The 27,817-nt window shown below is 39.4% G+C and overlaps 1 protein-coding gene across 7 annotated transcripts in view; it reads right to left on the bottom strand.

Annotated features, from left to right (window-relative positions):
* Window positions 1-28: 28 nt before the first annotated feature.
* SEC16A (SEC16 homolog A, endoplasmic reticulum export factor) overlaps window positions 29-27,817 on the bottom strand; it is a 42,329-nt gene continuing 14,540 nt past the window's right edge. For 3 of the 7 annotated variants that reach the window (XM_073314693.2, XM_073314699.2, XM_073314698.2), the window contains 29 exons: window positions 27,528-27,616; window positions 26,280-26,415; window positions 25,152-25,350; window positions 23,197-23,374; window positions 22,116-22,258; window positions 20,865-20,926; window positions 20,482-20,620; window positions 19,841-20,083; window positions 19,333-19,430; window positions 18,332-18,413; window positions 17,774-17,891; window positions 17,353-17,464; window positions 16,945-17,050; window positions 16,106-16,246; window positions 15,844-15,957; window positions 13,494-13,698; window positions 12,422-12,670; window positions 11,470-11,558; window positions 10,435-10,482; window positions 10,087-10,248; window positions 9,348-9,425; window positions 9,059-9,115; window positions 8,311-8,416; window positions 6,558-6,695; window positions 5,498-5,592; window positions 4,354-4,428; window positions 3,663-3,722; window positions 2,704-2,781; window positions 29-1,681 (listed from right to left, as the gene is read on the bottom strand). In XM_073314693.2, coding sequence (XP_073170794.2) covers window positions 1,613-1,681; window positions 2,704-2,781; window positions 3,663-3,722; window positions 4,354-4,428; window positions 5,498-5,592; window positions 6,558-6,695; window positions 8,311-8,416; window positions 9,059-9,115; window positions 9,348-9,425; window positions 10,087-10,248; window positions 10,435-10,482; window positions 11,470-11,558; window positions 12,422-12,670; window positions 13,494-13,698; window positions 15,844-15,957; window positions 16,106-16,246; window positions 16,945-17,050; window positions 17,353-17,464; window positions 17,774-17,891; window positions 18,332-18,413; window positions 19,333-19,430; window positions 19,841-20,083; window positions 20,482-20,620; window positions 20,865-20,926; window positions 22,116-22,258; window positions 23,197-23,374; window positions 25,152-25,350; window positions 26,280-26,415; window positions 27,528-27,616 — 3,469 coding nt within the window. In that variant the 3' untranslated portion in view covers window positions 29-1,612. Of the gene's footprint in view, window positions 1,682-2,703; window positions 2,782-3,662; window positions 3,723-4,353; window positions 4,429-5,497; window positions 5,593-6,557; window positions 6,696-7,367; window positions 7,444-8,310; window positions 8,417-9,058; window positions 9,116-9,347; window positions 9,426-10,086; window positions 10,249-10,434; window positions 10,483-11,469; window positions 11,559-12,421; window positions 12,671-13,493; window positions 13,699-15,843; window positions 15,958-16,105; window positions 16,247-16,944; window positions 17,051-17,352; window positions 17,465-17,773; window positions 17,892-18,331; window positions 18,414-19,332; window positions 19,431-19,840; window positions 20,084-20,481; window positions 20,621-20,864; window positions 20,927-22,115; window positions 22,259-23,196; window positions 23,375-25,151; window positions 25,351-26,279; window positions 26,416-27,527; window positions 27,617-27,817 lie in introns of those variants that run through there. The other 4 variants (XM_073314697.2, XM_073314695.2, XM_073314694.2 and 1 more) reach the window with 4 other exon arrangements.

The raw sequence follows: 27,817 nt of genomic DNA, 5'->3' as shown, positions 1-27,817 counted from the left end.
CTTGCTAACCAATAACCACAAGAAAAAGTAAAGTGTGAAAGTGCTCCAGAGCGCAAAATATTTTATTTAAGAATTTACAGCATCAAATCTAACACTTCGGAAAGACAGCAGCTCCCAGCTCAGAGGAAGCCTTCTTGAATTAAAAGATATTTGGCAGTCTCTGAAGCCAAGTATCTGAACAGGTTTTTAGTTACAAAAGAAAGCCACACTGACTGCTGCTGACCAAGTCCAGGATTTAGAGCATGGACCACTACCAGAAGGCTACTAATTCCTCCAAGTCACCACATTTTATTTCAAATCATGTATAATCCCTTTGGAAATATACATACGGCTGCCCAGATCTCAAAAGGTGGTATGTATTACCCAGGAAAAAGGGGGCGGGGGGGAATTAATTCCACATATACATTATTTCAACTCATGGGCAGAATGCAAGTAACATCAATCAGCTTCCTTGTCAAATCCTAAAGAAAGTATGACCTAATGATTTAATAAATATTTGAAGTTTATTTTCTCTCCTTGTGGGCCATTCAGACTTTTCAATGCATGTGAATGTTACACCTCAATGGTTTTCAGAATTTCCTATACTAAACCTAAAGCTTTTCAAGTCCATCAGTAGAGGTGTAATCCATTTAATTTAGTATGAAATTCAGTTGTTAGCTATTTAAGACCTTAGTTATTTTATTAACGGAAGTTCAAGAGCAGAGCATTAGGAAGAGATTCTGGCACTCAAAAGGAAAATATTTTTTAAACAACTTTCAAGCTGTTACCACCTTAATTATATAGTGCCAGTAGTTTGAGAGAGAAAGCAAGTAACCATATTGCACTTAAGAAGAACACTCACTCATCAGAAATAGTACAGCATTGACTATTTTACAAAGAGCTTCTTTCAGACTATACAATTTGTTTTACAAGGAGTCTAAAACACAACTACAGACATACTAGATAAAATCCAAATCAGACGAATTTCAGATTTTATTACAGTCACAGTTTTAATTCACTATAGGCCAATTTATTTATTTGGATGAGCTGAGGCCCCCCTCCCCTAAAAAAAAATATAAGCATGTGAGGCATGTCCCAGATGAGCATCTTAAACCTTCATATATTGGCAAATGCCAGTATTGTTTTATATGCATTACAATTGTGCATGGTCCTGTTAAGGCCATAGAGTTTTCTGTTAAAAGGTGGACATATATGTCCTACATTGGGAGGGAAGTGTCCTTCAGAAATGACCCTAAAACCTAATTTATGTCTTCAAGTCACACTGGTAGGTTTAAAATCAACCGAAGAACTCCTCCCTTTGGTGGCAGTTTACAGTTGGTTTTCACAACAGACAGTAACCACATCCTTCCCCATTCATCCTTCTCCAACCCCAGTAGGAGATTATACCTTTCTAACCAGCTTTTAAGGGAAAATGTATATTTTTTCTAGTTTGGTAATGATTCATGTACATGAGCTACAAGTAGGGAGACCCATGACAAATGATCAGCCAGCATTAAATTACTGTCATGTCAATTTCAAGATTGCAATGATACTACTATGTGCCATAAAATTTGAGTAGTTCTTTGAATGTCCAGAACTAGTGTAAGTGTTCCAAACGTCAAGTCATTATATTCTATTTCAATGTTGGGTATTTTCTCTGTCCAATTCTCCCCAGCCTTGAACTTCCAGTAGTTGCAGGAGACTGAAAAAGATAAAGATTTATAAAAATCAAGCAATTGCTCTTCTCACCTACTAAAAATCCTGCAAAAATCTGGTTACCTTTCAGAACAAAGACTGAATATTTTTTTCTGCTTTGAAAAAAGAAATTTAATACGCTGGAGGTCTAATCCAATTCCCAGTGATTTACACAGGAGCTGGACTGGTCCACAACTAAATTTAACATCCTAGTGTCAATTAAACATGTCACTACTATCCATGTAAACTGCTTAAATATAAAACCAAAGTTTATCAGAGATTCAGCTAGCAAGGCAGATAATGATTTGCTTGTCTGCTGCCATTAAGTATTAAGATGCTAAGCCACATTTCAGAAGTCTGTTGTAACACACCAAGATTGATTCTCCACAGGACAGGTGTGGGGTGTTGCATGTGTAAGCACAAATTCAAAAGTGATGAACAGGCTGGGCTAGGGAACCTGACCCGGTAGTAGTGACAGCCTGCTGCATGGCTACCCCATGATTCCTGTCCCCTCACAGCAAAGCCTAAAACAAGAGAATATTTCCCATGCCCCACTCCTTTTGACCCTGCATACTTGGTTGGGAGGAGCAGATGTAAGGGACTATGGCTTAGCACCTAATAAGATTAAATTCCACAACATTATGGAGGGCAGGGCAAACAGAAGAGATAGGGCCAAGTGATTTGTAAACTGAAGGGACTAGCACCATAGAAACAATAGGAGAGCTGTAGGTGTGGATCAGAAAGATGAACAAGAGTGAACAGGGGACAGAGGTGGAAAAGAAGGGCGTATGCAGAGATGAGACAGAATGAGATTAAGGGCAGAAAAGAAAGCAGAGAGTTTGTCTGTATGTTTGAAACTGGTACATCATGCCACGTCACTTTTTGAAGGCAGATATGAGAAGCAGACACGAAGCAAGAGATTTCACCATCACTATCAGCTATGTCAGAAATATTTTGCTACCTGGCTTTATTTTCAAGATAAAGGAGCCCACACACAGTTTCTCTAGCAACAATGAGGGTTTCACTCACTTGTGCAAATTGAGAAGGGTTGTAGAACTGAACAGTTCCTGCTGGAGGTCCCCCAGAAGGTGGCACACTACGGAGAGGCTAGAAAGCAGATTACATTCCATTAATTCTACGTATTATCTCTCCCAAGTTTTGTTTGCTTACTAGTAGAAAGAAGATATTATAGGCATTGCTACTCTAAAGTAGGTTCAGAGCAGCAGATTGCAACACATGGGTGCAATATGTTTCAGCACTTTTTGCAACTCTTTATTATTATTATTATTACTATTTGCTTAATCTGTAGGCATTGGCAAAATAATATCACATGCATGAACTGTAAACAGCTCTGAAAATCCAAGCATGCAAAAACGAAAGTAACAAGACACCAGTGCAGCTTTACTGAATTAGTACCCTGTGGTTTTGTTAGTAGAGCTTAGGCCTCCCGCAAAAATAAAATGTTCCATCTGTGAGAACTGTTATGCTTTATTGTACGTACAGAAAAGTTTTATGATGTCAGCTCTTTACAGTGCACTGAAACGTAACAGCAGAGATGAAGCATTCCTTTAATTCCTACAGGGGTTGTTTACAGATTAAACGGGCAAGGTTATCATTATTGAGTTCAGAGTATTGCAGCATATTAAGTGTTTTTGTTTGTTTGTTTTTAATTTAAGGCAACTGACTACTTTGGCTCTCTCATTAATGTAAGGACAGAGTTGAGCAGAATTACCAAGTGAATTACTTAAGAACATAAAAATAAAGCAAGCATGCCTAGATTACGTGCTTTTTGATAAATGTAATGGTGAAATTTTGAAGACCCTGTTTAAGTGTTAAAAGGAACACTGCATCATACGTTATTTTTAATATTAATTCCTTGAAATGGAGGAGGGGGGAAATGACTTAAAGTAGCATTAGTAAGAAACTGAGCAAATGCAAAATAAAGGGGGAAAAAGCCAATGTAAGTGAAAATGGCCAGCCACATGTACCTGATTAAAATGCTGGCTTACTTCACGTGATAATGAACTCATTGAACTAGAGCGCGAAAGCTACAAAACAGCAAGAACACACACATACAAAAAACAAATAAAAATGTCGTCATGCATGTCACTGCCCCAAGCAGTTTTCAGTCATTTTATTTCATTAAAAATGAAGTTTCACTCTGTGAAAGGTTTAAACCAATTTTGAATTAAAAAAAATGAAGAGCAAGAAGTTAGTTTAAAATCAAAAGGTTTGGGTTTTTTTTAGAAAGCACAAAATTATAGATAAAGAACACATTTAGTAGGAAAAAAGGTGACCTGGCATATAGCGATCTATTCTCCTCTTTGTGTGTCAAGCATTTAATATTAGTGAAATTAAATGCATGAACAGAGGCAAGACCCCAAAGAACTGTTACTGATACTTTGTTCTGAAAAGACATTTTAAAATCCTGTTCAAACAGAACAAGGTGCTCTTGCAGCAATGAAATTAAGACATTTAGCTTGTACTTTGCTTATGGAATTGAGGGGCTCTTTCGTTTAGATTTTTAGAGGCAGTAACTAAGTTTCCATCTTGGCTAGTCATCAGCAATTGAATCAGTTACTTGCTGTTTTAGATTATGCAGGTTAAAACTATTACAGCCTGATGGTTAAAATACGCTGCACAGAGGCAATAGCTGACCCACTCTGAAGCAAGCCTTACCTCTCCTGAATGGGAGCCATCTGGATTGGACCCAGGGAGTTCAGAACCAGGTGGAAGCATTGTAGAGTTTAAATACTAAAAAAAAGGAAAAAAAAAGTAACCCTATTCATTTTCAATATCTTAAGTCAGCGAGACCAAATTTAGATTTCCAATGGGATTCTGTATTGCTTTATGCTTGTACTAACACTTCGGAAGCAACCATAATAGAATACACTGAGATATAACAAACTTGATAAGGCTAACACTGCTGAGTAGGCTGCCATATTCTGCATGACCTGAAGCTTTTGAGTGTCCTTCAAGCATAGCTCCGAGAAGAGCCATTTTTACTAAACCATCCGGGATTGAGTCAGCTGAGTACACAGAGGTTCAATGGCAACTACTGCAGGGAAAGAATGAGTAGTCAGGAGGTCTAATTAGTACTCATTTGTACTATGGTAGCACCCAGATAACCCAAGTTAGACTGAGCCCCCATTGTGCTACTGCCACAGAGTCTCTGCTCCAAAGAACTCACAATGTAAATATCTGAAATCTACATCTTAAATATGTGGCAGATATGGAGGTATGCAGAAGAGACAGGGTATTCTATTAATAGGTCATTGGTACTACAAAATTCTACATTTTGGGAGGAAGTCATAAGACCAAAGAATTCCTGCCCGTGTATTGACTGATATTTCAATAACGTAAATGTGGCTTGACTACATAACGTAGTTATGAGTCATAGGAACAATAAAGTAAATAGTACTGAAGCACGGAAAAGGTACTTCATCTCCACAGAGGGAGTAGATCATGTCACTCTCAGGCTATAAGTTACCAATGACATATAGAGTGACTACCGACATATTATATACACTAGGAAAAATAATTAAGGGGTCCTAATCCTATAGGTGCCCTGCATGTGGACCCATAACTGAGCACCTACAAAACTGGGGCCCAGGCAAAAGGTTTCCATCTTCCTTCTTCCCCTGTGTTTTCTCTTCTGTCTCCTTTTCCTAGTTTTTTCCCTTCTTTCACTAGGGATTATTTATGTACAGGTAGAACATGCCTTTTAGGTTATGCCACTAGGAAATGGCAACCATAATACTTAGTTTTTTCAATAAATGTTATAATTGGATACGAACGGTGGTTTGCATCTTTACTAACCTACCTGTGGTTCTGTAGTAACATCAGCGCTGACTTGATTTGCAGAGAATGTCTGTTCTCGTGCCCCGCTCCCTTCCATAGGTTGCTGTTCCTCAGGAACTACAGAAGAAACAGGTTTTAACCAAAAATGAACACTGTATCAGACCTTACAGATATATGAGGAACAGAATCAACAGCAGAACCAGGTTTTCAGAGTAGCAAACTGCAATCAGCGAATGAGCTGAATTAAAAATCTCATTTGAAAAGTTACACTGGTTTGATTATATTCAAGGAAAAATATATTAGATCTATTTCTATTATTTCTTCCATCTCCCCTCAAAGATGGTGGGAAGTCTTGTTCAATGGATGAGCGCACAGCTAATTATATTACTATAGTTAGCCATATGCAATACAAGCATATACATTTTATATGGGAAACCTTGGAGCAACACAGTAAACAGAGGATCTATAGCAAGAAAATATGCTGGTAAGGCCCAGAAAACGTGATTCTGGGACAGAAAACAGCAGGTGAGAAAGAAACGAGAACTGACGCCAAGCACTTAGCAAATATGAATAAGGGTTGATGAATTATGTCACCTTGCACAGTTCAAATTTTGGGGGAAACAAAAGCACTATTTGTCTAGCAGAGAACATACATTGCTTAATCAGATTGCTTTATGAGGTGCTCTTTGTGGGTTCTAGTAAAAACTCCCATTTCCTGTTAAATAAAAATAGAGTTACTATATAGCATCAATGTTTAAAAGTGTCATGTGGTTTGGAGAACAGGTGCTGGACTCACTCAGATTTGTTGTTCTGAGGTCCTAGCTGCCCAAGGCAGCTAAGACATAACCCCTCTTAGTACACGTTTTCTAGAAGACGAAGTTTGTGAAGTGCAGAGCTGTAGCTGTTTTTTCCCAGTTGCCATCTCCAGGCTAACATGGCATTCAATGCCTTTTAAAGTTGTTTTAAAGTTTAGACCAATAGTAACAGGAGTTAACATTTTTTAGCACTTTTGATACATGTAATGGATAAGCATCTGTTAAGAGGTCTGCTACTTGCAGTTTATCTGCATTGGGTTTACACACCTGAGTTTGGAACAAACAAGTTTGCAGGGATAGGCATTGGTGCCAAGGGGGCAAAGAGGTCTGATGGGGCAGGAACAGCACCACTGCATTTCGCTCCACTTGGGTTTAGAATGTCAACGTAACGAGCTCTGGTTCCTGCTGAAAACAGGACAACAAACATATGGAAATAAGTCAGCTTGAAGACAGAACAGGTCTTCTGGTTAAAACATCATTCAGGATCAGAAAAAAGTAGGCCCAAGGATCAAGATGGTAAACCCTGAATCACAGCATATGGTGTTGGCAGCAATCACAATTGTGATGCTAATTTACCCAGCAACGCCAATCTTGCCCACAACTCCATGACATGGCAAGCTGTCCAGTGCTCATCAAAGAAGCCACCTCCAAAAGGGGTGGCAACTTTGCCTTAAGAAAAGGAGTACTTGTGGCACCTTAGAGACTAACCAATTTATTAGAGCATAAGCTTTCGTGAGCTACAGCTCACTTCCTCAGATGCATATCGTGGAAACTGCAGCAGGCTTTATATATACACAGAGAATATGAAACAATACCTATTCCCACCCCACTGTCCTGCTGGTAATAGATTATCTAAAGTGATCATCAGGTGGGCCATTTCCAGCACAAATACAGACAGCCCCGCAACCTGAAGCAAATACTCACCAACAACCACATACCACACAACAGAACCACTAACCCAGGAACTTATCCTTGCAACAAAGCCCGTTGCCAATTGTGCCCACATATCTATTCAGGGGACACCATCACAGGGCCTAATAACATCAGCCACACTATCAGAGGCTCGTTCACCTGCACATCCACCAATGTGATATATGCCATCATGTGCCAGCAATGCCCCTCTGCCATGTACATTGGTCAAACTGGACAGTCTCTACGTAAAAGAATAAATGGACACAAATCAGATGTCAAGAATTATAACATTCATAAACCAGTCGGAGAACACTTCAATCTCTCTGGTCACGCGATCACAGACATGAAGGTCGCTATCTTAAAACAAAAAAACTTCAAATCCAGACTCCAGTGAGAAACTGCTGAATTGGAATTCATTTGCAAATTGGATACTATTAATTTAGGCTTAAATAGAGACTTGGAGTGGCTAAGTCATTATGCAAGGTAGCCTGTTTCCTCTTGTTTTTTCCTACCCCCCTCCCCCCCCAGATGTTCTGGTTTAACTTGGATTTTAACTTGAAGAGTGGTCAGTTTGGATGAGCTATTACCAGCAGGAGAGTGAGTTTGTGTGTGTATGGGGGTGGGGGGGATGTGAGAAAACCTGGATTTGTGCAGGAAATAGCCCAACTTGATTGTCATGCACATTGTGTAAAGAGTTGTCACTTTGGATGGGCTATCACCAGCAGGAGAGTGAATTTGTGTGGGGGGGTGGAGGGTGAGAAAACCTGGATTTGTGCTGGAAATGGCCCACCTGATGATCACTTTAGATAAGCTATTACCAGCAGGACAGTGGGGTGGGAATAGGTATTGTTTCATATTCTCTGTGTATATATAAAGCCTGCTGCAGTTTCCACGATATGCATCTGAGGAAGTGAGCTGTAGCTCACGAAAGCTTATGCTCTAATAAATTGGTTAGTCTCTAAGGTGCCACAAGTACTCCTTCTCTTTTTGCGAATACAGACTAACACGGCTGTTACTCTGAAACTTTGCCTTAGGGTTCTTCACAACAGGGACAATCTTAAGCCTTCCCCTCTATCCTGGGGACTGCCATTCACAACCGTGCGGTTACCTGCTTTTCTGGAAAACATGTTGACACCAGGTGGACCCCCGGGCCCAGGTGGAGCAGTCTGAGGAGCTTTAGGAACCCCGGCTGGAGGTGGTGGCAGTGGCTTGCTCTGGAACCAAAAACCAGTATTAGCCTTTGAATGGCATTTTTAAAACAGACATTTCTCTTTGCTGTTTTCCTTAGCCATTCCATCACACATGTAATTGGACACATTCCCCACCCTCCCCAGTCTAGCTCAGTATTTCTCAACCTTTTCAGGCAGGCAACCCCTTATGTGAAATCAAACGTTTTCAGAATCTCCTCACATTCACCACAAGCATTAAAAAAAGTAACAGCAGCAATATTTGACCTTAAAGAATAAGGGTGTGCAGAAAATGTGATGCCTTGTGACACCTCCTCCTGCCCCCGCCAGGATCATGACTCTGAGTGAGAAAAAGCGGTCTGAGTGGTGTCAACTCTCGAAGACCATAGTCTACTTTCAGTTACACTGGTGTAAATCAGGATAAGTCCCCTTAAGAAACATCACAGCACTCATTGGATCCACACCAGTAACTGAGGGCAGAAACAGCCCCAGAAAACATATCACTCACTCTGATTTATGTAAATATTTACCAGTTGCAGTTCATGTCATACTACATTTTAACCAAAGTAGCCAGCAAAGATGGCTTTTAAGAGCCACTATTTGGAAGTCCCATTATCTGACACTTATCCACTCAGGCAAAGGAAAAAGAGAAACTCCTCAGCATTTTACCTCCTCTTCTGGCTCGTCTAAATTAACCCAGCGCTGTTTCTTTTCATCCCAAACAATCTATGAAGAAATCACAGTTCAAGATTAAGAGTGCAAATAGGTAACAAGGCAAGTAAGCAGCAAATCATTTATAATATTAATTTTGAAACCCATTTTCAGAATTAGGCATTTTGAAAAACTTAATGTATAAAGTTTTGTTTGGCCGCAAGAAAAAAAAATCCATACTCTATGGACTAGAAACAGTTTGAGCAAATTAACGTGTGTGTTGTGTGCTGCAGTTTAGGGCCCTTACTGATTTGTTCTTATCATCTGGAAGGTGAGCTTCATTCTTTCCTTTTCCCATCAGCCAGCGAAACCAATTTGCACCACTCTAAAAATAAATACAAGGCTTTTTAGTGTATTCCTCTAAGAATCTGCTGATAGCAGATTTAAAAATCTAACTTCATACAATTCCATTTCAATTAGTCCTTCATATAAACTGTATTCCAAGACAGTTTAAATGATAATCAATAGAGAAAAATTAAGGCTCATATGGAAAGGAGAAAGATGCTAGTAGTTGAAATCATGAATTTCAGTGAGGCAGAGAGATACAAGATGCCTGAGCCAGATGTAAGAAGCTGCAGAGGAGAAAGCTCTTCTCAGCTGAGACAGGTGTATGGCAGGCCAAGAGATCAGTGCTAACTGAGCAGAATGGAGTAGGAAATGGGGAGTCAGACAAGTTCTGAGAGATTGGCTGAAGTCAGAGAAGGCAATTTTGAACTGGCTCCTGAAGAGAAGGAGAAGCCAACTGCAATGTGTGTCATTGCTTCAGTTCATGTAACTTTAGTGCATGCTGGAAAGCCACGTAGCAGCATTTTGCACATGCTGGAGCCTGGGGCCTGCGCTGAACGTGTGGATTGAGGCTGCAATAGTCAAGACGAAATGTTCATCTGATGATTCAGGTAGGCAGCCTCTCCCCATTTTAGCACCATGATTTACCATAGGTGCCATTAATCATTGCTACTTGTAACTAGATACCCATTTTAATTTACCTTTCTCGCTGCTGGCTCCTTCTTGATCTCTTTGTTGGTCTCTTTCCCTTCAGGAATGGATGGAGGAGGAGGAGAGGGCTGCTTTGCTGCAGAGTTGCATCTTTCTCGTCCTATAGAATGGGTGGAGGATTCTGAGGTGGTCCGAGATCTTCGCCCATAGCCCTGTATTACAAATATGCAGGGATTTTAAACCATTTTACTACTAACCCAGAGGGATTATATTTTATTTTGCTTAAGAAATTCCTTCTTTTGAAATGTCAGTAATAACAGAGATGCAAAGTAATTAGAAGTGGGTGAAATGTAGGTAGGAATGACGATATAGTGAAAAACAGCCTGGTCATGGCATACCATATGTGCTGAAGACTGAGAGGTGGATCTGGATCTTCGTCCCGGTGCCTGGTTAGATACAAAGTCAGCACATGCTTAATAAGCAAGCAATTAAACAAACTGTAGGCAGTACAGTCCCCTTCATTTCCAATTTTAATTACACATTCCCAAACAAAATGCAAGCCATTTGAATTAGTTGTTGAGGCACATCTTTACCCTCTGGTTTAGGTACAGAGGCAGAGAAAGCTGAAACCTAACTATGCTTTCACAGTAGCGTGTCCAATCTATTGAAGAGGTAATCGTGTCAGGGCATCCCACTGAACACACTCATTAAACAGCTATCACCATTGAGAGAGAGGCTGTAAAAAAATTTAAAGGTGACTGATGTTTGCTACATTTTCTGTATGTGATCTTTAAATTATTTTTTAAAATCTTTTTAGAGCAATTTTGGTATTAAAAATACCAGAATTTAGATTTGTACATTTATTTATTTAATAAGTGGTTAACATCACTTCATCCATTGGCAGTACCCAAATGTGTCCCTATTAAGCAAAATTAACGTTAATTCTGTTTCAATTAAGCAACTTTTATCTCATGAGGCTAAATCAGTTCCCTAGGAGATGTCCAACTTAAGTGACTTAACGCTGAAAATACCTGCTGTACAGTAAAACAGATGTTTGTGGCTAGGTTTCGAACACTTATGTACAATTTGGATAGCACCACCAATTGTTCAGGGCAGGACGCCTTAAGTGCAAATCAATACTGCCTTTTAAAAGCACAGACAGCAGACTTGCTCACTAGGATCTGCTTTTCTCTCCCACTGATGTAGCTGGGTCGGCATATGAACATTTTAAATCCAACAGGTCTGATTTTCTACTTCCATGAGTATTTTAAAATAGTAGGTCTCATGTTTCTCCTGGACTGTTTCTCTTCTGCAAGAAAAGACTGGATTGGTGCTGAGGTGCACTAGTATTTGAGAGTGCCACTGAATAATGAGTTCCATATTTGCATAGTGCGATTTGGAGAAAGCACTAAGGATGTATGATGTAAAAATACCATGTTTGCCATTTTTCCATAGAAATCCTCCTCTCTTTGTTCAGGGAAAGTTTTTTGAATTGGAGATTCCTGGGGAATTCTCTGCATTGCTTGAAAAAGAAGAAGAACAGAGTAAGTTAGTAAATTTCAGTGTTTTTCAACACATAATAGATGTCTAAGCAGTTGCATAAGAACTGTGATAAACTTTACCCAACTTCTCATTGGTTAGTGATTCTAATGCTGATTCTAGATTCTAGAGAACGTGATGCTTTAAAGAATTAACTTTAAATTTCAGGGCTTGCATAAACTGCATTTGATGTCTTTTTTTTTTTTTTTTTTTTTATAAAGTTTATTCATGTGTATTTAGTTTCCTAAAAAGGAGGGTCAGAACCGGCTAAGTGAGGCATTCCTTAGGATGGTGCTGTGCGAGATTCTTTGCACAGCTCTGGTCAGTGGAGATTAGCCTTCACATGCAGCATCTCCTACTATTTAAATTCTATGATTCCCACAGTTCTAAACAGAAAAGGAGTACTTGTGGCACCTTAGAGACTAACCAATTTATTAGAGCATAAGCTTTCGTGAGCTACAGCTCACTTCATCAGACATTCACTTTCAGCCTGAGGTGAAGAACTTCCTCCAATTCCAATCATGAGCATTTCCAACAGAAACTGCCCATATGACGACATTAGGTAGTGGTTTTGTGATAGACAGGTGTCCAGTAGGGAACAGGCGGTGACTCACTTACTTACGCTGGATTTATGTCAAACCTTAAGTCAAACCTGATATGCAATGCCAGCAGTACTCAACTCTTCTCAGTGAGATTCTTCGCTTTCTTTTAAGTTTTCACTCTACACTCAGTTACCCAAGATTTACTTCACAATTTTAATTATTGAAACAAGCTGCTGTGCACTCAATCTCCAAAAAGACTTCAGTGCCCTTAAGGGCAGGGAAGACATTTATTCAGAGCACAAACCTGTTTCCTGGTTTAACTGCTCTTCTGGCCGTGGTTCTGCTACTTGCGGAGGTGGTCCTCCCGGTGGCATTGTAGATCCCAGGTACAGTGAAGACTGTTCAGCTCCATATTGATTTGGAAAGCCTGGTGGTGCAAAGCCAGACCCTGGCCCAATAGAGGGAGGGGCTACAGGATAGAAAGGAACACCAACAGTTTCTTGCTGAATAGGAGGAGTCACAGCTGCTGATTCCTCAAGGATAGTCTGAGGGGCTGCAGAACAAAATTTAAGAAAATTACTAGTAATAAAAAGAGAGAGACATGGTCTAAGCACTGGACTGAGGAGCCAGGATCCAATTCCCACAACCTCATCTGTAAAACACAGAATATGTGTCTACTTTACAGGGATGCATTTTACTGTGAAGAAGTTATTGCAGTTCATGGGCAGTAGGTCTTTTTTAGTCTGTATTTGTGTATTTGACAAATGTTAAGCAAGTCACCATATCAGGAGACCTCTCTCTGAGGAGGATCTAATACCTCCACATGGATAAGCTCATGGAATGCCTACTTGGGAGAATAGGCCTCAATATTCCCATTGTTGCTGCCTGGCATTTTTTACGTCCTTCGTTCTCACACTTGCTTCTGTGGCAGTAGTGAAGCAGCAATAGGATATGAAGCAGCTGACGTACAAAACGAAACATGTCATTCAAAGACAATGACAACCATTTAAAAAAAACCAGTAAACTCCTTTGAAGTCAAAAGGGGACTGTTAAACACTCCCAGTTATGTTTCAAATATCATCTCCTATTTCTGTCCCCATTACAAATAAGACATGAGCCCAATGCCTTTATGGGGTTTCTATATAAACTGTACAATCTTTACATCCATTAACATACGATAAAAAGTTAACTGGCAATTACGTAAGGAAGTGTTATGCTGCATGAGTCAATCTCCAAAAGAGCCAATTTATAACTAAAATGATATAGCTTAGAAATGAAATCCCATTAGTTTTACTTTTAAATGATTTCTCTATTTTGTAGTCCACTGTATTGGTTCTTCCCCTTGACACACATGGAGAACAATGTGAAATACTAACCTGAAGGCATTAGCTGCACACCTTGCATGGGGTGCACCGTATTAGGTAACAAGGATGCCAACAATGGGTTTTCAGTAGCAGGCCCCATTTCCTGTCCAGATCCTGTTCCATCACACTGACTGATATGGTCTAATTCAGAGCTTGGTGTGCTACAGGCATACTGCTGAGGGGTGGATCTATCTGCATTGTAAGCTATCGTACCATCCTGTTGTTAGGAGAAAACAAAAGCCTATTAACCACCATAAGATGTTAAATTCATAACCCAGGAAGAGCTTAACAAGGAAAGTCTTCTAAATAAAAAAAGATCATTTGTTAGTTTCTTGAAGGTGAGGAAGGGAAAACTTTGCAACTAGATTTTCCATTCACAACTTTCTCAGGTAAAAAATAAGCAAAGGGTCACTGTTAGATCAAGTTCAGCCCCCCAAAAAGATGCTTTAAAAAAAAAAAAACCAAAACACAAACACACAAGCTTTTGCAAAAGCAAAGGCAAGTTTAAGAAAAGTTTTTCAGGTTTTATAAAAAAATACTAATGACATCAGTGTTTTAAAATCAGCATACCTCCCTCTTGCAGTGTTTGTAACTTAGTTACTACGATCAATACTTACATGCTCACCTTTCTTCTAACAAGTGCATCTCTGCTTGCTCCTATTAAAGCCTTGGAGTTTTACAGTTTTCCTTGCACAAGGATGCATAAAGAAGTCTATTCCACACACACATAGGGCCATCCTTAGGATTTATGGGGCCCTATGCATTATTATTAAACTGGTGTCCCTATTCCTGACGGCAGCCCGGGCTCACATGTGTATTTTAGATAAGGATGGTCTTTTGAAGGATTTATTTAAAAAACAACTATGAAGATCCAAGTATTTAAGGTTAAAGATGAATACTCAGATTGTACATCTAAAAATCTATGCAAGGACTTTTTGAGAGATGCGATTTTATAATCTTCAGCAAAACACTCATGAAATATTTTTAAAGAAAATTTTAAACTAAGGTCCTGTAGGCTAACGTGTTCTGAGTAAATATTACAGTAATACACAACTGTTTTTGCCAGTAAATTCAGAAACTGACAGTATATAGCTGGGGGTTAGCACAGGGGTGGGCAAACTTTTTGGCCCAAGGGCCACATCAGAGTTGCAAAACTGTATGGTGGGCCGGGTACGGAAGGCTGTGCCTCCCCGAACACCCTGGCCCCTGCCCCTTCCCACCCGCTGACTGCCCCCCCTCAGAACCCTCAACCCATCCAACCCCCGCCCTGCTCCTTGTCCCCTGACCGCCCCCTCCACGGATCCCCTGCCCCTAACCACCCCCCAGGACCTATCCACCATCCAACCACCCCCCCACCCCCGGCTCCCCGTCCCCTGACTGCCCCGACCCTTATCCACACCCCCGCCCCCAGACAGGCCCCCCCCAGACTCCCACGCCTATCCAACCGCCCCCTGCTCCCTGTCCCCTGACTGCCCCAACCCCTATCTACACCCCCACCCCTACCTGCCCCTCCGGGACCTCACCTTCGCTCCACCCAACCACTCCCTGTACCCTGACTGCCTCTGGGACTCCCTGCCCCTTATCTAACCTCCTCCCCCACCCCCTTACCATGCTGCTCAGAGCAGCAGCAGCAGCTCACAGCCCTGCCGCCCGCAGCAGGAGCATCGGGCCAGAACGCTGGCAGCACGGCAAGCTGAGGCTGCTGGGGAGGGGGGACAGCAGAGGAGGGGTGAGCCTCCCCGGCCAGGAGTTCAGGGGCCAGGCAGGACGGTCCTGCGGGCCGGATGTGGCACTCAGGCCGTAGTTTGCCCACCTCTGGGTTAACAAATGCCTGTTAAATGGCTTCATTACCACTTGAATGGCTCTTTTAACAGTTTCAATGTTGTGCTAATAGGTCTGGCAGGCTGTAAGGCTTTTTTTACTTTCAAGTACTAGATCTCCTCGGGAGGAAGACTCACCAGGCTGCAGCAGCTGGCTGTGGGAGCCTGCTGCAAGGATCAGAACAGGGATAGGAAAAGGCGGGCGGGTGGACACTAAGACCCAGGGGTGCCCCAAATGTTCGGGTGCCCCACACAGCCGTATGCTTGCGTATGCCTAAGGATGGCCCTGCACACACACACACACACACACACACCATCTTTCAATTATTTTACACTGAAAACTGGGGCACCCACAAGACTGCACATCAACCTGATTTAAGTGATATGCAACCGGGTAGCTTTAATATGTAAGAAATCAGAATTTTCTAATTCCCATCTATTATTAGACAAGAACAAGTGCACCACAAAAGCATTTTATGAAAGAGATCTTAAGTAAAAATCTTAGCATGGAACCCTTTAATTTTGGAAAGCAGATTTTATACCTTGATCTGTCCATCCAAGTGCCGAAGTCGTACCAACCATGAAGGTTCAATAAATAATTCCTGCTCTGGTTTCTCTTTAATCTGTGGGTCGAACAGGCGCAACTGAGATGATATCTATCAAAGGAAGCATTATAAAAACAAACAAAATTGGTAAAGAGGTAAATAAAATGGAAATTTTAGAGATTTCTAAGCTATCATTCATGAACCAAAATGTATCAAGCCATGAGTGCTTAATTCTGAAAAGTACTCATCCCTATAGTACCTGAATAAGTTGGCCGATAAGCACAGGCGAATAATAGTAGGGATTTTTAAGAACGGTTTTGGAAATCACTTCACAATAATGAAACGCTTGTGCAGCAAGTCCCATCTCAGCTAGTCGGCAAGCATAGATGAATTTGAAAACCTGTAGAATGAAAGAAGGTAAAGTTATACTGCATGGCCAAATCATTTCTAAAGGTATTGCAGGGCAGTTTGCTACTCCAGCCGCAAACTGAAGTATCCCATTATCACATGTACTCTAGATTTAAAAATGAATACTAGTCAAAAAGCTTTCAAAGTGTTCCTCCACTCAAGTTCTACAAGAGGGGAGTCAGATTGTATACAACAGGTACAAACAAATCCTGCCTGATTTCTTCTTTGAATTTTAAATTCAGTCACTATCTTTAATTTAGGTTCTGGAAGTCTGGAATTCACAATATTTGCTCTTGGGGAAAATCAGATTTAGTGGTTAGCATCAGGAAAATCCTAGAACTACACAGTGCAATGATCCAGGTCATAAATGTAGAATTAAATATTTAAAAGATCTACATTTATTTGGATGGCAAACAGAAAACAAAGATCCAGAATTATGGGGTGATTTTTTAAATGTTTAAATCATTCCTGAGTTTAACTTTTGTTTACACTAGAAAATTACCTTGCATTATTTTCATCATCAGGAGTCTTTTGGGAGCAGGTTTTTGGGAGGGAGGGAGACAGAGACCAGGCCCTTCAAGTACTTGAGTATGCAACGAAAGTGAACACCACTCCATTCAAAAAAAGGATAAAGAGCACTTCATACAAAACCTGTGATACGACATTAAAAAAAACAGAACCGCTACTAGCCTGGAAATTGGGTAAACAGCAGGGCTGCGTTCCCAGTGACTGTGCATATTCATAGGATTCCGTTCTTTGAATGGCTTCATTGGTGGCAAACTTTAAAAATGGCAAGCTGAGAGAAAAGTGGAAAAACAAATTAATTTTGACATATTACTTCTAATTTAGATCATGTAATGTTACTGGCACATAAAAAGTTAGTCACATGATATTACTGAGTATAAAGCATCAGATCAAGAAACTTCCATGCTTCAGAAATAAGCAGCTAGGTCCTAAACAACTTTGGTTAAATAATTATATATTGTGGAGTGTTACTTTTTGTGATATTCTAACCATTTCCTTCTATTTTCATCTTTTAATTTAAATAGCAAAGTTTTACAAAAACAAAAACAAGGGCAAGTAATTTGAATTCCACACCTGTGATTTGATCCAATTAGAACAAGCTTCGTTGTTTTCTTTGTATAAACGCCAAACCCGATCTGGGCCATCAGGTAGCAAAAATGAGCAGCATCTAAAAGGCCTTTAGAAGCTGAAACAAAGCACAATAGATCTCTCATGAAATTCTATCTGAATGGTACATAACTAATTCATAGTATCTTGAATTGTTTTGGCTCTTTGTAATTCCAATTTATCCTCACAAAACAAAAATCCGCAGAACTAGAAAAGGTATGGTTTTATCGTATAAGTAGCAATTGTTTTATGAAAACTAACCCAGCAACTTAAGTTTAAGAAAACCCTTCATTTGTTCAGAGCCCACATCCATTCCATTGCTCCCAGTATAAACAGCCCTGCTGTTTACCCACTTTATTCTCCACAGATTCAACTTCAAATTACTTACCAAGAGTATCTCCCATGGTGGTAATAGTCCTTGATTCCACATCCATGTTATTGGTCAAGTTGGATAGCACCATAGCCAGATGAGGCCTCCAGTCTCCCCATTTCTCATCTCCACAGCACTAGATTAGAAGAGGTACCCATCAAGCCATAGAACAGAAGGGTGCATGGATAAGAATTACAACCTGAGTAAAGGCTAGAATATTTTTTGTGTACTAGATCAGGTATGCAAGAACAATGGCCATACTACTGGTCCATCTAGCTCAGTAGCCTGTCTTCCAACAGTGGCCAGTACAGATGCTTCAGAGGTAATGAACAGAACAGGGGAGTTATCGAGTGATTCGTCCCGTCATCCAGTCCCTGCATCTGGCAGTCAGAGGTTTAGGGACACCCAAAGCATGGCGTTGTACCCCTGACCATCTTAGCTAATAGCCATTGATGGACTTACCTAATTCTTTCTGGAACCCAGTTATATGTAAAAGCATATTGCTAGTGTGCTGTAAGAGGTAATTCACAACAGAACATGTACAAGTCTTAATTGAAGCTTATTCTTAAAACTCACTGTGGATGCTGCTGGCATTCTTCCAGACATTAGCTGGTAAACAGTTTGCAGGGGATCATTAATTGGAAGACTGTTGGCAAATCTACATAAAAACAAAAATAAAAATAATTATAGGTAAGCAGTTAACACGACTAACATTTTTATATTTAGTTTAGCCTTGAGAAAGGAGTACATTTTCAAAGCTCTGCAGTGAAATAAGTGTAATTGGCCAGTGAATCACCTTTGAAACAGTTACTGACTAAATTATTGGACCCGCAGTACAGTCATATGCAAATACAAGCCTAGGAACAGTCTCAAGAGTCGGGCTCTTAGTGCCAGCAGGTGTAACACTGTTTCAGATACTGTGGGAGGACAGGAAAAGCTCTTATGTACAGACAGTCCTTGCTGGAAGATGGTTGCTTTTTCCGAAATAAGAAGGAGTGGGGGCATAACATTATTTGGGTATTAAAAGTCCCAAAAGTGAGTGGGGAAAATAGCCACCCAAAACTCTGAAGGAAGACAAGCATACATATAGAGTATTTAATCCCTTTAGTGTGAAAATCTGAGTTTATTAAACGTGAAATGCAGCTAATCCCTCCACTATTTCCCCCCTTCCCCCCCATTTTCATTAATGCACTATAGTTTGTATGGCATAATTCTATCAAAGCAAGGAAGATCTGTCAGTCAGCTAGTAAGTCAGTTTACGGCATGGTTTAAGATCCATAGAGGAAATCACGTTCCAGTGAAGGTGGTAGCAGAATAGCTCTTGACAACAGTTGTAGCAGTCACTGCAATTCCATGAAGTCTAACTTTAAAGGCTAAAGTCCCTGAAACTAAAGCTCCAACATGACTTAAGTCAACACACAGACAATACATCTAAAGCAGAATCCCTGCATAAGCACACATCATAATTGTGGCCTCAACTTCTGAGCCACAGGACTTTACCTCATTAATGGGAAATGAATGGCTATTCCATACTAGAAGCATATTCTAATCATCATCATCAAGCAGCAAATCATTACCTGGTCATGACTCTTGCATGTGTTCTGCTGTCCATTTTACTGGCAAGAAGCAGAGCATGACCCCATAATCCATGCTTCATGGCAGACTCCAAAGCATCCTATTAATGTAGAAAGCATATGAAAAGTAAATTAGTTTACTGGGGAACAAGTTCAATACACCACTCAGGACAAAGTACTAATGATTTCTAGTGCAGATATCTTGTGACTATGAACCGAAAATGATCATTAAGTCACATGTTAGTGTGTTACAATATAATTTGGCTTTGAATTGTGAATTCTTTGGAGCAGGGAATCTGTCTCTTTACTGTAGCGCGCCAAGGACATTGACGGTACTATAAATATTACATATTATACACATTAATATTTGTCTAGCTTTCGTTTTTATTACCTGACATTTTAATTATATGCAAGCCACTAGGGCTTTAAGGATACGTGGGTTTTGGAACAATAAATCCAAGTAAAAAAAACAAACTCAAACAGTACTTTAAGCAACAGTGTGACCATTCACCTTCTTACGACCATAAAGCAGAAGTTCCCTGAATCTCTCTGTCTCTCTTTCAAGACTGTCAATTGTGGTTATAAGACTATCGGTGAGAAATGAGAGTTGAGCTTCACCAGACTCCTCTTCCACTTGCTCCAAAGCCTCATTAGTGAAGTCAATCAAGTTTGCTTCATTGGGCGATTTCCCAGGAAGCCAGACTGTTTTGTGATCCCGTAGCAAAAGCTCTGCAATGTCTGTGCCCACTACGGTCTATAAATGAAACAAATTCAATTACTTTAAAATATTTCAGTCAAATTATTTCAAACACTTGAAGTCTAACAAGTTAATTAACACAAATGATGCAGTGGGTTGGACAAAAGGAGATAAGATTGGATTAGCCAACTCAGGTGTCCCAGCAGGACTATAGAGATAAAGACTCATTGCTCATCTTATTTGGCACTTCAAGCAGCAAGATTAAGGAGGAATACCTGCCTTTTGAGCTTTTGACCTGCATTCTTGGCCCAGTACAAAAAACTTACATATTCTTGCCGCCTTCACATAAATGGAGCTGTTGTATCTTAAGATTCTTATCTAAAGCCTAAAGATAAAGGCTCTGAAAACTGACCTTCAGGGCATCAAGAGAAAGCTTACAAAGATTTAAGACATACCCCATTCTGTCTGCACAACAATACAATAAAATCCCAAAGCAGGCTTGCAGACTCTTTGTCAATTAGATTTTCATTCTGAAAGCACTGTGTGGCTTTGTTTTGTGCAAAATTAATGACATCCACTTTATGGGTATCATCTCTGAAAGAGGAAGAAAAGTATGCAATGAAACAATGAATCAGTATGAAGTGCCAGACATCATCATCACCGTAATACGTAAACAGAGCAAAGTCAAACCTCCAACAACATTTAGGCTTGTGGAATATAGGTAAGAAATATCTGATCAAACCCAGTTTAAATCTATTATTTGTGGCCATGCAAAATTACAAAGAAATATTAAGCTTGAGAACACTTTAAAACAGCTTATCAAATCCTTAAAACATACTTAGCAAGAGGGCCCGGAAAGGCTCTCATCTCTTCTTGTTCTGGCATATGTTGCAACATAGTCTAAAAAAAAAAATACAAACCATAAAAGCATGATGAGAAGCTCTTACATCTATAAATTCCACTATTTATACAGTAATTCATTTTGTACCTAACAGTGTATCTAAAATTAAATAAATAAATGAAAGCTACACATAGCTATGCTGTCCAGGAGTGGTAGATTAGATGACACCATAGGTTGTGTTCCCTATAGTATGTTTGTTAGGGCCCTGTCCAATCCCATTTAAATATTTTAATTAATTTCCATGAGAGATTATTCCACAGCACAAGATCTCATGGGAAGTTTTTCCTGGTATTAAGTCTACATTTTCCTTTTCATATCTCCTTGTGACATTCTAAATAATTCCTCTGTCTCCTGACTGTGTACACCATTCAAATACTCGTAGATAATTGTGTTCTATCTTGGTCATGTTGGCCACATTCTACTCTTTCCCCATAAATCAGATCCTGCAACTCACTTGTTACTCTTCTCTGAACCGTCTCCAATCTGTCCACATCTTTCTGGTGACCAAAAACTTTGTATTCCTTTGGCCCACTGGTGGAGTCACAAGAGAAAGGGAAATACACACAAGGTACTTATCTCCTTCCAACTTCGGTACGTCTACACAGCGCACCTCCGAGCCTGGGTCAACTGACTCGTGCTTGAGCTACTGCACTAAAAATAGCTGCATACATAGTGTGGCTCAGGCTGAAGCTCGGAAGCTTAAGGATGAGGTGGGCTTGAGAGCTAAGCTGCAATGTCTACACAGCTCTTTTAGCATGGTAGTGCAAGCCCTATGAGCCTGAATCTGACAACCCGGGCTCAGAGATTCACTGCCACAGGCTGTGTAGCCATACACCAAGATAGCAAACCATCACCATCGCAGTTGGCAGAGAAAGGTACAAACGCTCATGTCTCAATCAATGGCTGTACGTACACAAAAATCAAGACCCCCAACCTTCCTAGGACTTGGAAATTCTTTTTTAATTAATCAAATGCCATAGTGAGAAAAATGGGTTTGCGGAAGAAATCGAAAGTGAAAATATAAGGAAATTTTTACAGAAGCAAAGAATCAACATTTGTTTTTCTATAAACTAATGCACACACAACAGAAAGCCATAACATAACTGAAGTGCCCTATTTTCCCTTTAGAAAAAAAACAAGATTTTATAAACATAAAATGTTTGTATTCCTGGTGTACTTTTGCTTTACCTCCATACTGTGTATCTCAACCAAAGCCGGCTGTCCTTCTGAAGGCAGGTTTGACAGCACTTTTGTCAGATGGCCCCCAGGACCAAACCTTGCACAGACATGAGGCACTAAAAATTTCTCAGGCGTTGAGGGTCTTGATGGGACTACAGTAGAGAGAAACATCAAAATCAAGTGACTTAATTACCTTTCAGCAACTTAGTTATTAACGTTTAATTTAGTTTTCTATATAGTTCTTATCACAATCAAAGCAGACATGAAACAAACTAGTTACTGAAGTTGGCTAAACACCATCTTCAAAAAGTTAATAGCTATACTGTCCTATCAAATGCAAGACACAGTACTGAGAGCAGACCCCTCAGAAATTTGAAATCATGAGAAAAAATTCTGTACAGAGAACTTGAACATTATTTTTCCCATAAGAGATATATTGCTTGTCAATCCCCAGTATATTTCTGTGCATTTCTATGTTTTCAAGGACTTCTGACAAATATTTTCTTTAAAAACTACTAATACTTTTTGATATGAAAAACTCTATTTAGAAACAATGCTGTTTAATTGCAAGAAGCAAGGTGAATAGAAAAATCAAAAGATTATATAAACAGAATTGTTTCTAAGTTATGTTTATTTTAAAGATTCTCCATGAATTAAGAGTAGATTGAATTCAAAGCATGCTTGGATTCAAGAGAGTTTTACAGCATCCCATTAGTATACACTTGCTTCTACCGCAAACCCGACAAATGCAAAATAAGTGTGCAGTACTTAATACATAACCAGTGGCAATTAATACCTGGCCATAAAATAACAGAACTGTTCAGTGACAACCCAGGATGGAACAAGCAAGGACTGTCCTCACAGTGACCAAAACTTAACTTAGGTATAGCTCATCTCTATGACTCTACAAATCGGGAACATTACATTCAACTGTTATCAGTTTAACATCTATTATGAACACAGGTGTCTTGACTACCAATAGGTTCAATAAACGTTTGTAAAGCATTTTAAAAGTTGAATGAAAGGCACAAAAGCAAAGAATTGTTAACTATCCTCTCAACCCAACCTTCCCGCACATTTCTGCAAATACCTTGTTCTACAGATGGCCATCCAGTTTCAGCTGAGTAGCCATAATCTGTAAAAGGCTGTTGACCATCAAAATTAGCAGGGTATCCGCTGTATGGATAATCTGTGTGAAGTGAGACTGGCTGGGTGGTGGTTTCATATGCATTAGCGGTCAGATCATGGTTGCTTCTATAAAGCTGGCTCTGAATAGAACATAGAATCACAGAATCACAGAATATCAGGGTTGGAAGGGACCTCAGGAGATCATCTAGTCCAACCCCCTGCTCAAAGCAGGACCAATCCCCATTTTTTGCCCCAGATCAACTAAACGGCCCCCTCAAGGATTGAACTGACAACCCTGGGTTTAGCAGGCCAATGCTCAAACCACTGAGCTATCCCACCCCCCAAGGTGGGACTTCATGAGACCACCTCTCTCTTTCCCCGCCTATGCTGAAGACAACGAGAACGCTGGGAAGATAAAAACTTTGAACTGAGGAGACTGGTCCCAGGCAGAGAAGGAAATTCAGCTGCATATTAAGAACTGGAACCTGCATTCAATATGCAATGGGGCGAGAAAAGCTATTTGATTCAAATCTTGCTTAGTCTGAAAGTTTAGGATTTAGAATGCATGTTTACTTGTTATTTTCTTAGGTAACTACTACTTATAATCACTTAAAATTTATCTTTCTGTACTTAAGAAACTTACTTTAATATTTTAATTGCTGCATTAAAGACATAATAGCAGGAGGGGAAAGAATCACATGGGCTGAATAATGTGGCAAGCAGGACTGAGGAGCTTTTTATCTCTCATTTAGCAACTATATGGGTTCCTTACAAGTATTTAATATAGTAAGTTGCACAGAACTTTCACTGGATTTATGAAAGCTGCACAGTGAATGAAGTGGTATAATGGACTTGAGCTAAAATAGTTTGTCTATTTTAATGCTCTACTTCCCTATGTTCCTCTCTTACAATTTGATTTGCTCACCTCAGACTGCACTTGTGGGTTTACTTCTCGCTCTGCCAACTCCTCCCCCTCTTTTTTTAAATGATTATTTGCATGTGTATTTTGCCAAGAATAAAAATTCACAGAATGATTTGCAGACTATAGTGCTGCTTCACCCGCAGCTCAGCCAAGATCAGAACGACCCCAAAACCTTTTCTTAGTGCCTCTCCTGACTTAAGAGAAAATCCGTCTTGATTGAGTATGGATACTCCGTATAAATGCCTGGTTAACCTCCACTTCTCCATGTCCAATATCAAAGAAACATGTGGCTCCCAAATGGATGACTAAATTTAAAACTATATTTGGATTCCTGGAAGGTTAACATATGAGACCACAGATAATGCAGATGGAAATTCCTACTAACAGTATACAAGAATCATCTACCAGTTAGAATGTTTCATGGAATTATCTGTGCATTTGTACTTAAAATTAGAAGGGTAATTTATTTTTTTAAAAAAACCTTACAGTAGAACACTGTTCTGTATATCAATCCAACAGCCTCGACTCTTTACATGTATTCCAAGTTTCAGCCCAGTATTAGTTTTTATGCTTGTGATGCTGGAAGGAACAGGACATATAAAAATAGAAATGTGGACACAGTGCTCCCATTCCCAGTGAATTGTAGGATCAAGCCCTTAACCAAAGAGACCATTTCTTCCTACATTCTTATGTAACACCAAGCACAACTTGAGCCCCAGTTCTAATCAAAGTCTCGAAGAACTACCAAATAAATATTTTAAAAATCCAGCATACACTGTGGCACAATGTTCAGTCTCTAGTTGATGAATATGAACTTTCAAAATGCGCCTCTATTACCCAAGCTCAGAACAGAAATAATTGCAACTTTTGTATGTTTATAATCTTCCACTAGCTGCTAGAGATTTTGTCCAAGAGATTGTCAGGTAACCCCATTCCTAACATCAAGCAGGTTAACAGAACAAAGTCAAACACATGATGCACTCATATGAACTCACTTGCTGAGAGCGAGAACTGAAGCTGCTCTGATGGCTATGAACACTGTGGGAACTACGGAGACTATGGGCAGAATGTTCACTGTGGACACTTCGTCTGTCAAATTCATCACCATAAGGGTCTCTGTGAGGCTCAGTTTCATCATCAAAGCTTCCAGCAAAGCGAGGATCATATCGCCAGTGATCTTCATATCGGTCTTGTCTAAAGAGGAATGAAATATGAAAATAGAGATAAGAACCTGTATCCTGGGAAGAACTAACTTCAGTGGATATTTGTGTCCATTAACTAGAGAGTATGGTTTCAAGAGACCATGTCACAAACTAGGCCACAGGTATAGGTTTTGTAAAGTAGACAGTCCAAAACCTGATTTAATAGAAATATCTTCAGTTATTTTTTCCCTTGAAAATATTTTCTTGCTGTGATTTAAACCCAGCTTTATAGCAAGTGCATGAGAACCAGGAAGTAAAATTGACTAATCTTGTGTTCACTGTCCAAAACGAAGTGCAAAAAGTAAACAAACAATGGAGCAGCGTTTCAATTTTTTAGTAATCACGCGTTAGTAGCAAAAGTATAAAAATCAGTTTTTAAAAAGACATGATTTTACCCTGACAGTATCCCTTTCAACTTGAAATGTTGTTTAGAGACTAATTGCAAAAACCTAGGTTTTTCAAAATTAAGACAAATATCCCATTCTGAATCCATCTAAGACAGAAAATTTGAAGAACATCGTTTTCTTACTTTGGTTTCTCCTTAGACTCTGTACTAAGTCATTTAAAAAGCTAGTTACAAAACAAGTCCTATTTCCTAAAATCATTCTCTCAAAGCTGGTTTATCCAATGTACCTCAATTTCCATAACAATTCTCCTTGCCATAAAGAAAACATGCAGACTGATAAAGAACACTTTAAAAAAATCCTATTTTAAACCTCAAACATTTTTATAGTCTGTCATGCAATAATTTGCCTACTTAGAGTAAGACACTTTCCCTTGAAATGAATTTAAAAAAATTCTGCCCAGAACTTTACAGAATAACTTGAAACTCTGAAGCTTTCTGGATAATCAAAAGTTTCAGTAAATTACACTAAAAAGCCAGCTCTCAAAGCCTACAAATACAGGGCACGGATTACAAACCTGTTATCATATGGATATGCCTCTCTCTTTTGGTATGGATTCTGTTCAGTGTCATACCAGTATCTCTGGTCATAACTTCTGGGATCTCTATATCTGGAGTCATATGCTGATGGGTAACGTTCCCAGCGACTTGGATCTTTAAAAAAAAAGAACGGGTTTAATCTAAAATCTTTGCCCAGTTAGTTGCTCACAGAACTTCTCTATTTGTTCCCTCCTGAAATGCATACACCTATGTTTTGTTAACATCTGAGATAACTACTGTACAAATCCAATTAAAAAAAGCTTTCAAAACAAAGTTGAGATACTAATTTTATTAGAAATATGTTTACTCATACATTTTGCCATAACCAGATGAGATCAAATAAAAGTTATGAACTGTTGAACTGTAAGCAAAAAAGCTATTTATCAATTTCATGTCCCTGTGATAAATTTGGTTATATCCAAGTGTAGTTATCAGATTACTGTTATGTACCTCTTCTGGATACTATACTGTACTCTTTCAAAGGGATGGTCTCTGCAATCTAATAGATCTTTTCATCTAAATTACTATGAGGCTAAGTTATGATAAAATTATTTCTACAAGAAGATATGGAAACCCTCAATATAAAATCCTGGAGTTTGGAGGAGAGGTAGTCTTGGAGTAGGAGAAAGAATTGCCTCTAGAATCCCCTATCCACATTGGTCTGATAGAATTCAAGGACTGATCTCCAGAACACTGTTACCCCATGGGTGACTGTGGGGCATATTTGTGCAGAGCACTATATTTTGAGGTAGTCCATTTATGTTCTGATAATTAACTAGTTTTCCAGTGATGAAGAATTTGTCCACAATACATCTGCTCAGGCACAAGTGGGCACAGTGATATATGTTGTACACTACAGCAAGCAATTCCATACATGTGCCACCGTATAATTTTACCATGATAAATGAAGGCAAAAGAAAAGTTTGATCATTTTCCTCATTGTCAAATAGGGAATCAAAACAATGAATTCAAACGTAATTTTCTGCTTTTCCCTCCTACTGAACCAAGGATACAGAGATGACAGCAAAGCATTAAGGACCACTGCAATGCAGGACATCAGTTTTCAACAAACTGAAAGCTTTATTCTCATTAGCTGTGGAAAACATGACAATTTCAGTAAAAGACAAGTTTAGTTTTATAACAGTTCTCTGATGCTAATTTTAATACACTTCCCATGTTTTTTCTGAACTACTCAGAAAAATTTAGAATTCATTGTCCAACTGTACCTCCATAATTATATGGGTTTGCATAGTAGTCTGCATAGTAATCATTCCAACCACTTTTTGGATTATAATAATCTTCAGTATACCCCTGTCTGAAAGAGGAAAAAAATACGGGCGATAAAATACCATGATTAAAAGAGGCATAGTGACTATTCTTACAGTTGTTAGAGGATAGACACAGCTGATATTGCTTATACTCACTATGACAACAAAATTTCTAGCGTTATCGTTTTTAAAAAAATGCAGTTACAGGAAGTGGAAGGTTCAGGGAACTAGAGCCTATATACCAGAAC

The sequence above is a fragment of the Lepidochelys kempii genome, chromosome 16 (genome assembly GCF_965140285.1).
Source record: "Lepidochelys kempii isolate rLepKem1 chromosome 16, rLepKem1.hap1, whole genome shotgun sequence".
Classification (NCBI taxonomy): Eukaryota; Metazoa; Chordata; order Testudines; family Cheloniidae; genus Lepidochelys; species Lepidochelys kempii.
Note: the sequence above shows the minus strand (reverse complement) of the source record. Positions and strands in the feature narration are given on the sequence as shown.